This window comes from Sander vitreus, chromosome 6 (genome assembly GCF_031162955.1).
Source record: "Sander vitreus isolate 19-12246 chromosome 6, sanVit1, whole genome shotgun sequence".
NCBI classification, from domain to species: domain Eukaryota; kingdom Metazoa; phylum Chordata; class Actinopteri; order Perciformes; family Percidae; genus Sander; species Sander vitreus.
This window is the reverse complement of record NC_135860.1, coordinates 17,215,456-17,228,137: the sequence shown is the minus strand read 5'-3', so window position 1 is coordinate 17,228,137 and position 12,682 is coordinate 17,215,456. Positions and strand designations below refer to the sequence as shown.

General features: G+C 43.8%; 1 protein-coding gene across 1 annotated transcript in view; it reads left to right on the top strand.

The window, feature by feature from the left end:
* Positions 1-863: 863 nt before the first annotated feature.
* Positions 864-12,682, top strand: part of fcgbp (Fc gamma binding protein) — a 31,440-nt gene continuing 19,621 nt past the window's right edge. Inside the window, 22 exon segments of the mRNA XM_078251888.1 lie at positions 864-975; positions 1,070-1,662; positions 1,746-2,095; positions 2,097-2,290; positions 2,382-2,434; positions 2,963-3,551; positions 3,747-3,943; positions 4,401-4,539; positions 5,120-5,418; positions 5,584-6,145; positions 6,290-6,882; positions 7,037-7,604; positions 8,047-8,058; positions 8,061-8,608; positions 8,756-9,314; positions 9,415-9,614; positions 9,699-9,816; positions 9,915-10,124; positions 10,127-10,221; positions 10,298-10,877; positions 10,975-11,567; positions 11,648-12,212. Of these exon segments, the coding sequence (XP_078108014.1) occupies positions 864-975; positions 1,070-1,662; positions 1,746-2,095; positions 2,097-2,290; positions 2,382-2,434; positions 2,963-3,551; positions 3,747-3,943; positions 4,401-4,539; positions 5,120-5,418; positions 5,584-6,145; positions 6,290-6,882; positions 7,037-7,604; positions 8,047-8,058; positions 8,061-8,608; positions 8,756-9,314; positions 9,415-9,614; positions 9,699-9,816; positions 9,915-10,124; positions 10,127-10,221; positions 10,298-10,877; positions 10,975-11,567; positions 11,648-12,212 (7,729 nt within the window).

Genomic DNA, 12,682 nt, shown 5'->3' with positions numbered 1-12,682 from the left:
TACAGCTTCTTGTGAAGAGTAGCACTGTGGAAAATGGAAGTGCTTTATCAAAAATAGAAAACCACTCAGTTCTTTGAAAACTAAACTATGCTTTGCATGGGGTGACTCTTATTTCCGCACATTTGATGAAAGAGATTTTGTCCTACATGGAAACTGTAACTATACTTTAGTTCAGACGATCTGTCCAGGCTTAAATGCTTCTGTTCCACTACAGATTAATTTAGAGCAAGCATATTTGAACAGTGCTACTGCCTCCACCATCCACACAGTGCAGATAAGCATCCTAATCACGTTAGGGTGAGTATACTAAACTTACTTAAATGAAACGTACACTTTTTGTAACTGTTCATTTACATTGTCTGCTCTTGCTTTTAAACTTGTAGATTAACGGACAGAAAATGAACTTGCCCCTCACCTTGGGAAATGGGTCCCTGAAATTTTATCCAAGTGGCTCGAGCGTTGTCCTAGACACTGCATTCGGCCTGGCTCTGCAGTATGACTGGAAGCGCCATCTCCAGGTTGAAGTTGGCCCACAGCTGTATGGAGTCCTGTGTGGTTTGTGTGGAAATGCTAATCACAGCTCCACAGATGGTGTCATTGCCTCTAATGGCACTGATGAGACCCAGACTAAAGATTTTACCCTCCAATGGGTGGTGAACAGTGACACAGGCTCTTGTATTGAAGAATGCGGTGGAGGTGTCCCATGTCCATTGTTCACTCAAAGCCAAACCAAATCATTTCCTAGAATTAAAGGCAACTCCCTCGGTATTGGGTGCACTCTACTTCAGAGCAACAATGGACCTTTTGCAGATTGTCACTCGTATATTGATCCTGAGCCATTTTTTCGAAGTTGTTTGGACAACATGTTTGTCAATAAATCTGACTCTTCTATGTGCAAGATCTTGACAGCCTATGCCAACATCTGCCAAAGGCTCTCGGCCGGAGTCCACAACTGGAGAACCATCTCAAACTGCTGTGAGTTTTCAGAATTATTTCTTATTTTTAAAGTGATAACATGATTTGCTGAAAATAAAAAATGCTAAGAGTATGTTGACTGTCCTTTTCACAGCTATGAAATGTCCTGTGAATGGCCACTATGAGATTTGTGGTTCTGCCTGCCCTGCTACCTGCGGTAATCCAGAGGCCCACAGTAGTTGCACCCGGCCCTGTGTGGAATCATGCCAATGCAACAAGGGCTATCTGCTGAGTGGTGGGGAGTGTTTACCGCATAGCAATTGTGGTTGTCTTCACCAAGGTTCCTACCATCTCCCCAATGAGAACTTCTGGATTGACGATCACTGCCTGAAGAATTGTGTTTGCCAGCCTAGCTCCAAAAGGGTTATGTGTGCTCAGTCTCATTGCCAGGATGGAAAAGTGTGCAAGGTTCTGAATGGAGTCCTGGGCTGTCATGTGGATGGGCCTGGGGTGTGCATAGTTAAAGATCTACATTATACCACCTATGATGGGCGTAACTTTGATGTGTATGGCAACTGTACTTACCTACTCACTTCTCACTGTCCCACTTGGGGGGGCCTGGAACACTTTAGTGTGGAGGTCCAGAACCAGATGGAGGATGCTACAAATGTTTCCTTTCGGCATGTTAAAATGGTGGTCCCGGGTTATGCCATTGAGGTGTCGAATGATCTGAGTAACAAAGTAATGGTAGGTTCATTTATTTTCCACAGTACATCTAGACGGTCATGTTTTCTCAACTTGCAGTGTTAACATTACTCCACTTGTTTCAGGTAAATGGTCTGCGATTGCATCTTCCATATGTATCGAGCCAAGGCAAAGTAAAGCTCTACATGACTGGACTCTCAAAGTGTTTAGAGACTGACTTTGGCATTGTTGTAACGTACAGCCCTGATGTCATGACCGTTAAAATGCCAAGGATCTTCTCTGGTAATCTCTGTGGCCTGTGTGGGAACTTTAATGCTGATCCAAAAGATGATCTGATACCCGATGACAAATCTGATATTTCTCAGGCCATTAGACGCTGGCAAACAAGCAGTGAACATGAATGCATGGATGTGCCTATGAACACCTCGGGTTGCAATTTACAAGATATGGCTCTTTATGGGGGAAAAGATTTGTGTAAGGTTACTGGATACAGAAGGAGCATTCCAGAGCTGCCACAAAACAGTTGATCCAAAAGATTTCTACGATAACTGTGTTCATGACCTCTGTTATAGTAACCAGACTACCCTGTGTCAGATTCTGTCCAGCTATGTTGCTGTATGTCAAGAAATGGGAGCTATAGTGGATGAATGGAGGGCTTCCAACTTTTGTAGTAAGTAACCATAGTGAAATATCCTTTCCTTTTTAAATGTGTACAGAATAAGAGTATTTTGAAATTGATTTTTCTCTCTCTCCTTTTGTAGATCTCTCCTGCCCACCTAATAGTAAATACCACCTGTGCTCCAGTCACATGTCTGTGTAGAAAACTCACATTCTCTAGCAGTGAAATGCAAAGAGGGTTGTTTCTGCAAACCTGGGTTTTTCAACAGTGGGTGGGGATTGTGTGCCAAACTCTGTGTGGCTGCATTTACAATTATGTTTACTATAAAATCCAAGAGAACTTCTACCCTGATGAGCACTGTCAGCTGCACTGTGCCTGTGTGGGCCACAACAGAGTGCAATGTACCAACCACACATGTCCAAATGGAACAAAATGTGCCATCCAAGATGGCCAGAGGGCATGTCATGCTTTACAACCTGTTAGATGTGCAGTCATGGGTGGCAGACACTTCAGGAGCTATGATGGGCACAGCTTTGACTTTAATATGGGAAGCTGCCGTTACGTTCTTTCCCAGGTTTGTGACGAAGACGAGTCTCACCCTACTGTTATTATCCAGCAAGGACGGCTGCACCTCGGGTTCAATGGAGTGAACATGTCTTTGGAGATGGAGCATTTGGGAAAAGTAAAGGTAAGCAGTTGTACATTTATGAACAAACTCTGTAGTATGATTTTAACTTTAACATTTACATTTTCCAGGTTGATGGTGTTTTGAGGGGTCTTCCTGTCCACTTGGATCACATAGGAATACTGCATTCTGGCTTACTGACTCGTGTTGTTGTAGACACAGGAGTTCTTGTCACTTATGGAGGACCTAATCTGATACAAATAGTGATTTCTTCCTCCAATAGAAAAATGTGTGGGTTGTGTGGAAACATCAGTTCCGTTGCTACAGAGGACAAACAAAGCCTAAGTAGCAGCCTTGCAAGTGATGCTTCCATCTTTGGATCTATCTGGTCTCTTTCACCACCTGGAACAAACCTTTCTGAAAAATGTGATCTCTGTTCACCTTGCAACTCTACCAAGGCTGCTGAATTTGTATCTCATAACCTCTGTGGCATGCTGCTTGCTCCTGCAGGATCATTTAGTGGATGTCACTCCACTGTGGACCCTGGGCCCTTCTTTCAGAACTGTGTGAATGACTTGTGTATGTCTAATGGGAATGAAGAATTGTTTTGCGGTAGTTTGAGAGCGTATACTTTTGCATGCCAGGAGGCAGGAGCTGAGGCCAAACCATGGAGGGGTGAGAAGTGCTGTGAGTATTAATCTTGACTCCTACGTGTACATGTGTTTCATCAGTCTGTTATGATGTGCCAGTGCATGTAAATCATACAGGTCTGCACACATGCTTTTCTTGTTCTTTTAGAACTCTAGGAAGCTCTGTAGGGAAGTTGCCAGATTGATGTAAGGCTAGCTGGACTATGAACCCTTTTTTTTCCCCCTCCCACAGCGCTCTCATGCCCTGAACACTCTCACTATAATATATGTGTCAGTGCGTGCCCTGAGTCCTGTGGTATTTTATCCGATATCCCCTGCCCATGGGCCTGTTATGAAGGATGTCAATGTGAGTCAGGATACATGCAGAGTGGAAATGGCTGCGTCAGAGCTGAGCAATGTGGTTGCTTTTACCTTGGGCACTACTATGAGGTGAGTAACTACACGTTATTTAGCTTATAGCTAAATAACGTATAACTATCATACATTTACATTTTTTGTATCCCGTTGATTTGTGTTTTTTGTTAATCCAGTGTACCGTTTAGAATGTGTTTTTTTTAAAACCTAAAAACAATTGCAGCTTTGTATGACTTCTGATAAACGTGTTTGTTCACTGAGGTGTTATGACAAATTAACATCTGACCGACTGCAGGCGCGGGTATAAACATGTTGCCACAGTTGAGCTAAACAAGTGACATTCCCTAGTTATTATTCATTGCACTGTTAATAATAACATGACTCATTAATGTCTTACGGTACATACTGTATGCCGTGTGTCTTATGACTAATCACAAAATCCTAGGCCTTTGTTTTCCTGGGTTGTTAGTTTGCTGTGTTTTAGAGAACAGTTGGGTAACGCACACCAACAATGACTCACTGTTCTCTGTAGATTGGGGCGCTATCGTGGGATGAGGGTTGCTCTGAGCGTTGTAACTGCTCTGCCACTGCCACCATGCGCTGTGATCCAGCCTCTTGCCCCGAGGGAGAGAGCTGCACCCTTAACGATACCTGGGGCTGTGCAAGGGAAGGTAGGTTCAGCTGTATCTGCTGTTTTGGTTGACATTTCCTCAGAGGTGAACTGTTGTTCACTCAGCTGCACAATGCAACACTAATTAGTATTGCATTATCCGATATGTCACTTTTTCTGATTGGGGTTGTTTTGCAACTACATACAGTACATAGAACACAGGTGTTTTTTGTCAGTGTCCTGTAATGTTAAATCGTCAACCCTTTTACTAATCTATTATGTACTTTTCTCTCCTCTCTGCCTGGGGGCTTGATTATGATTGCAGTGCTTGTCAGTCATAAGTAATAATAAACCTTATATTTTACTTGTCCTCTACAGAAGCCTATAACATGAAATGTATATGATGGGTTGCAAATTTAATGTATATTTACATTTGATGCCATCCAAATGAGGCTGTTTTTTAACTTCTATGACTACAGAATATTTGCACTTAAACTCAGAGTTTTGGATATGAACTTCATTCATTAATTTTATTTACAGCAGTTTTATAAGAGCTGATCTAGTCTGCAGATATCTAAAGCTGCATGTGTCTTCTACCTAAACTGCCATTAATCTGATCATTTCCCTCCTAATCTTTTCAGATAAGATCTGTGAAAATGGAGTCAATTGTGGTGTCCAGAGCCAACCTCTGCAAACCCAGTGTTGGGTACTGGGAGGTGCCCACTTCTACACTTTTGATGGAAAGGTCTTTGAATTCCAAGGAAACTGTACCTACACGCTGATCCACATATCCAATGACACCAGTGAGAATATGACATTTTGGGTTGGGGTACAGAAAGACAGGAACTCCAATGAGTCTTCCTCTCTTAAAGCTATTCATGTCAAAGTAGCTAAAGACACTAGTATTACCATCTACAGAGGGGGGAAAGGCTATGCTTTGGTAAGTTTCAATTAGGAAATGCAAACCTACAAATCACCTTTTTTTGAGCCTTTTTGTTTATTTTACTTTTATTATACGATGAGATGTCAACCATAAGTTTTTTCCCAATATGGCCTTCAAATAAACAGTTTGTGGTTTTTCACAATGTTTGTGCTCTGTCCACAGATAAATGGGGAGAAAAGGCTACTACCTGTGACTCTACAGTTTGGACTCGTAAAGATTTATCAGAGTGGCATTTTTGTTGTTTTGGATTCTAACCTGGGCATCCAAATTAAGTATGATTGCTCTCATACGGCCACTATCCTCCTTTCTACTACAACAGAAGTCCATGGCATGTGTGGTAATAATAATGGCATCAAAGAAGATGACCTCAGGACCCCACAGGGTGAGGCTGTTGATGCTACCACCTTTGGCTGGAGAGTTCCTGATCAGGAAGCTTGGTGCACAGCAGATTGTGGAGATGCATGCCCACGTTGCTCTTCTGAGCAGCTGCTGGAGAAAAATGTAACCAGTCAATGGATCGCCATGCACGAGTACATTTGGTCACCACAAAATCCATTCTACCTGTGCCTGGAAGGTAACTACACTAAAATCTCTCCAGCAGTCAGCCTATTTGACCTTTGCTCTACTGATGACACTCAGAAGGTCCTCTGCCTGGTCTTGGAGGCCTATGCGGCCGCCTGTCAAAATGTCCAGATCGGAGAGTGGAGAAATAGCACCTTCTGCCGTAAGCAAATTTGTGTTACTATGAAGCTCACATTTTTGCGACTGTCTCTTATGAACAAATGCATAGTTAACTGGTTACAGGTGTCTTGTTTCTTTCTCTGTGCAGTTTTTCCTTCGTATTGTTAATTCTCATTCTCTCCATCAGCTGTTTCCTGCCCACTGAATAGCCATTATAAGTCCTGTGGCTCAGCCTGCCCTGCCACCTGTGAGGACCCATTCAGTTCAAGATCCTGCATCCTGGCTTGTGTGGAGACATGCCAGTGTGATCCAGGGTTCGTCCTGGATGGTGACACCTGCGTCCCCTTGTCCCAGTGTGGCTGCACTCACAACGGCTACCGTTACCACATCAACCAGACCTTCTGGGCTGATGAGGGATGCACTGAAAAATGTGTTTGTGACCCACACACCCACCAGACGCAGTGCTATTTGGATTATTGTGGCCCCGATGAATACTGCGGTCTTCAATATGGAGTCAGAAGCTGTGTGCCGCACCCCCAGCAGACATGCATGTACACTGGTCATCACATAGTCACCTTTGACCAACATGACTATGATTTGCATGGCACCTGTCAGTACCAGTTACTGGGCATATGTGGACAGAAACAAGGCCTTGATGCCATTCAGGTTTACGTACAGACAGATGGACACCTAGAGTCAGCACTTAATGTCCTGGTCAATGTGAGTGGTGTGCTTGTGGCACTAAACAGCAAAAACACAGAGTACAGAGGTGAGTGCTGTGTATTTTATTTTTTTCATATCACACAAAGCATTTTTTAACACTGTAATAGGTCATACAAAAATCATCTAATTAAACCAGACTTCAAAAAAAGTACTTTTTAAAAATGTGTTGCCCTGTGCTGACTTTTAAATGCAATTTTGGCCCCCCCTACAGGTTGATGGTGTCAAGAGGAACATGCCCTATCTCTTCAGCCCTACTGCACTGGCTTTCTCTTTGGGGCTGCACACTTACATATACACAGACAATGGCTTTGAATTTAGTCTCAGCAAAGAGGGCGTAATTAGCATTGGTCTCTCAAGTAAATATGCTAATGCCACTTGTGGCCTGTGTGGTAACTTCAACTCTGATCCTGCTGATGACCTCACAGCAAATGGCCCAGAGGAGCATCTCAGTCCTGAGCATTTTGGAAAAGTTTGGAGAAGTGGGCAGAATCTTTGGTGTGTGGAAGGCTGTCTAGGAGGAAGTTGTCCAAAATGTTCATCTGAGCGTCTGGCCCGCTTCTCTGACCTGGAGGCTTGCGAGAAGATTCTGGAAGTTAATGGACCATTCAGACACTGTCATGGCAAAGTGGACCCCTCCAGCTTTTACAAGCACTGCGTCAGTGACCTGTGTCTTCATAGAGGTCTCCAGCCTGCACTGTGTCACTCCCTGGCAGAGTATACTGCTGCCTGCCTTTCCTACAAGGCTACAGTTTATGCCTGGAGGAGTCCTGGATTCTGCTGTGAGTGTTAATGTGCTCTCAGCTCTGTTGTTCAAGTGAATTAAATTAATATTCTCTACAATTGTAACTCTGCTGTTTGGAGTTCAGCATCATTGCACACCAAATGAAATATGGAGAGTTTGCAGATGCTTATGCAAGCACACTACATGTTTAGATTGTTATTGATCATGCAACATAAGGAAAAGAGAATGAAGATTATTGGCATAGAAATCAGAAATATGCCTGTAGGTGCTTAATGTAAAGTTTGTTCCCTTGTGTATTTATTGAAAATGTTAGTATAAAGTATTAGTGTGCGGTTAATTAAATTTGTATTGAGGCCACAACCTCTCAGGAGCTATTGCACCACTAGATGGTACTAATGCATCACTGGTCAACCCTAACCGTTACACCATTGTCCTGTCTTACTGTCCTAAGTGACTGATGTCTCTCTGTATCTCTACAGACCCGTCCTGTCCCTCAGTACCAGTTACAGCATGAGTTCTGCCTCGATTCCCCTCTGCCTCGGCTGGAAGAATAACACAGTAGAGATGCCTCCAAACATTGGGGAGAACTGCCTCTGTGAAGAGGGTTTAGTTCACAGTGGCAGCCTCTGTGTCCATCCAGAAAGCTGTGGCTGCTTTCACCATGGAGAATACCTCCGGGCAGGACAGGCGGTGTCTACATGCCAGCAAAGCTGTTTATGTCATGCTGGGGGACACATAACTTGTCGTAATGTCTCCTGTGGCGAGGATGAGGAATGTAAGCTAATTAGGGGTGTTCAAGTTTGCCACTCCATACCCAAAGTGGCACACTGCTCTGTTTATGGATCCCAATACACCAAGTTTGACGGACGGGCATTTCATGGTTCCTGTAACTACACCCTGGTGCAGACGTGCCTCGATAACCTGGAAGCGGAGTCTGTTTTGATAGCTGCACAGGGCAACCACACTAAGGGCAGACAGATCTACTTGCAAGTCAATAACATGTATTTTACGATGTCAACAGCTTTTCCTGGAAAAATTCAGGTAATTCATGTAACCATTTCACAGCTTTCGACATGATTTATTGTTCATCTCCTAGCATGCACTGTAAAGTCATTTTTCACAGCATGCACAGCTGTACTGTATATTGTTTGTTTTTTTGTTTTTTTTAAAGTAAATTATTTCACCCAGGTAAATGGAGTTTATGAGAACCTGCCATTTTCCCAGAGCAACGTCACTGTACATGAGAGAAATGGATGGATAACCATAAAGACCCCACAGTCAGTTGAGCTTGTATCAGACCTAAAAAACCATATTCTGGTCAAGATCCCTGACATTTACCACCAGACAACCTGTGGGCTTTGTGGAAACTACAATGATAATCCGTCTGATGACCTGCAGCTGCCCAATGGCACCATGATCTCTGATCCTGACATTGTTGGGCTGTTGAAGTTGTCTGATACTGAATCATACTGCAGCGACACATGTGAAGGTACCTGTCAACTCTGCCAGTCCCCAATGCCCGAGTACACCTCGGACCTGTACTGTGGCCTTCTCACCCATCCCAGGGGACCATTCTCCTCTTGTCACCACTTAGTGTGGCCACATAAATACTACTCCCTCTGCATGGAAAACCTTTGTGGTGCAGAGGGCCAACGCTGGGCCCTGTGTGATGCATTGTGGGCCTATGATGCAGCATGTAAGGAGGCAGGAGGGATGGTTGACCTCTGGACAAACGCCACAGGCTGTGGTAAGTATTGGTACATTGTTTAAATGAAACATCAATTTCAAATGATTAAATGCAGTGAGATATCATACTGATAAAGATTGTCATGTGTTTTATTTTACAGCTTATCAATGTCCTCAATTCAGCCACTACAGCCAGTGTGCCAATGCTTGCTCCTCACTGTGTCCTGAGATTAGCCAGATGGTACAGTGCCCCAAAGACTGTGAGGAAGGTTGCCAGTGTACTACTGGACACCTTTATGATGGCCATGCCTGTGTACCAGCAGAGAAGTGTGGCTGCATACAGGACGGGAAGAGGTTTAAGGTCAGAATTAAACACTCCAGTACCAGTTACAGCATGAGTTCTGCCTCTATTCCCTATTGGCTTTTTTCATGTTTATTTTTTCAGGCTTTTGAAAGCAAACTGCTACAAAACTGTACTGTTAGCTGCACCTGTGAGCAATACTCATGTCCTGCGCTGCACAGTTGTATAGTTTCAGATGGAATCATGGGTTGCCACAAGGATGGTGAGCATTTAAGTGGAAGAACCATATTTTCATAAACGGATTTACTCTTTACTGCATTATAACTTTTGATGTTAAAACTAAAATGACTTTTGTTTCAGCAGAGCGAAACCCAGAGCTGTGTGAGGGAAAATGTGATGAAACGGAGAGATGTTACCTAAGCAATGGTCTGCCTGTCTGTGAGAGCCGTCGGGGTCTGTGCTGGGCCCGGGGAGGCCAGCACTACCACACTTTCGATGGGCTCAACTATGACTTTGAGGGTACCTGTACCTATCTGCTCGCAGCCAGCAAATTAACTATTAATGGACTGACCATAATGGTGACGGAGCTGCATCCCCCACACAGGTGGTCACTGTACATGCTTATGGGTTCATCATCAAGTTTGGTAGTGAAAAGCAGAGCATACATGTAAGTCAATTTCAGTTTTTGAATGACAGCTGCACAGGTTTTACTTTTTATCACTGAGTCTCCTCTTTATTTTCAGGTTAATGGTAAAGTGACATACATTCCTGCTAATCTGTTGCGGGGTAAGATCCAGGTCTCTTACAAGGAAGGCAAAGCTCTATTGACAACTGACTTTGGTGTGCAAGTAGTCTTCAATGGGACCTCCACTGTTCTTGTTACACTCGACCCACACTACAAGGGCAAAGTGTATGGGCTGTGTGGCAATTTTAACGGCGATCCTCAAGATGAGTATCCTGTAACTACACCTGGTTCCCCTCCCATTAAGACAAGTATGGAGCTCGCTCAGGCTTACCGGCTCTTTGATGGGAACCATAACTGTTGTACTGGCTGCAAGCAGGTACTGGATGAAGTGACCTTGCATGCCGATCCTATTTCTCAGGTTGTCTCTAGTGACCGTGGAAAGTGTGCAGTGCTCATGGATCAGAAGGGTCCGTTTGCCCACTGTCACAGTCGAGTCAATCCGGATTCCTTCTATGAAAGTTGTGTAGTCGACCAAATGGAAAACGGGGGGTTAAAAGTGGCTCTTGACCAGGCCATATATTCATATTCCTTAGTTTGTGAAGAAGACAGTGATGGCTACCACAGTGGAGTGACAGTTGGTAAGTAATCGTGTTGAGGAGTTTAGTATAACGCAGTTAAATGTTTTTTGTGACTATTGTGATAGAATTTAAATAACACACCAGTAAATCATTTCAGATGTGCACTGTCCACCAAATGGCCACTACAAGACCTGCGGCTCAGCCTGTCCTCCATCCTGTGAATTGAATGTCACTTTCTGTATCGAGATGTGTGTGCAGGGCTGCTTCTGTAACCCTGGTTTCATTAGTAGTCATATTGGCTGTGTGCGCCCACATGAGTGTGGCTGCACAGACTCCAGAGGCAAATACCACAGCCTTCACTCAACTTTCTGGACACCGGACAACTGTGGTCAGCTCTTTATCTGTGGACCAGCTACTGGAGAGATCCAGTGCCGCCCAGCCCAGTGCCCCAGAGGAATGGTCTGCAGGCAGCTACAGCACAAGCGGGTGTGTCAACCTGAAACCCCCCAGAACTGTACCATTGTCACTGGGCTGCATTTCCAGACCTTTGATGAACATCACTTTGACTTTAGAGACAGTTGTGCATATTCTTTGGTTCAAACCAAGGCCAATCTAGGTGGACTAACGCCATTTAATATCACTATCTCTGATGCAAGTTGCCACAAAAGGCTTTTTCATAGCCTTGATTTAACACTCTCAATCTATGGCCTGGAGGTGGTGGTGAGGAAAGATGACCCAGGAAAGGTTTTGGTGAGTACTTTGCAAGGTCCTATCGACAGTTTTCAAAATGAACCACTGTAATTTTAATGTGTTCTGTTTTTCATTTTCAGGTTGATGGACTGTATAAGCCCTTACCTTACTCTCACCTGACAGGCCATGTAAATGCCTACCACACACCTTCGTCTATAATCATTCACACTGAGGTGGGATTACAGCTGATCATCCACAACACTGGTACACTAATGGTTATTCTCCCCAGCAGTTATGGCTCTTCCGTCTCTGGTCTTTGCGGGAATGCCAATACTGACCCTTATGATGACCAAATTATGTCCAATGAAGAGCTTGCCCAAAATGACCTAGAGTTTGCCCATAGCTGGAGGTCTCTGGGAGCAGAGGCTTCTAGGTCCAACTGCTCCTCCAGACAGAAGCATTGTCCTGTTGTTCAGAAGCTTTTTGAAGGCAGCGATTTTTGTGAAGTGTTGTTGAATGAGCTAGGGCCATTTGCAGGCTGTGCCTCGGTGTTGAGTCCCAAGCTTTACTTCCACAGCTGTGTAACAGATTCCTGCTCTTATGACGGACACTACTCGGCACTCTGCAATTCTATTGCATCCTATGCTGCTGCCTGCCAAGTAGCTCATCTTCCTGTCAGGCAGTGGAGAAGTGACACTTTTTGTGGTGAGTAAATGGTTTAGTCTTCTCTTTTCATCACTTAACTTTTATTTTACTTTAACACCTCACAGATAATTGGGTCCAACCTCACGGACTCCCAAGACATTTCATGTTTGATACTTATTGATACATTTTTCCTGGTTCAAAGCAGTGAAATTGGCAACCTTCAGGCTTTTATGAACATTTTACACAAGCCAGCAATCGTGTAAACTTTGTGTGATGGAAATGCCAACAATTGCCCATAATCCATTACACTTTAAGGCAAGGGAGCTTTATTTGTATAGCACATTTCAGCAACAGGGCAATTCAAAGTGCTTTACATGAAAACAGATTAAAAAATTAAAAACTAAACTAAAATTACAGTGCAGTATAAGAAATTAAACATTGAAGAGCAGTTAAAACTGTTAAATATATAAAAGCAGATAAAATAACTTTCCTGGACGCAGTGATCCACTTTTTTGGAAAGCCAAAGCTTT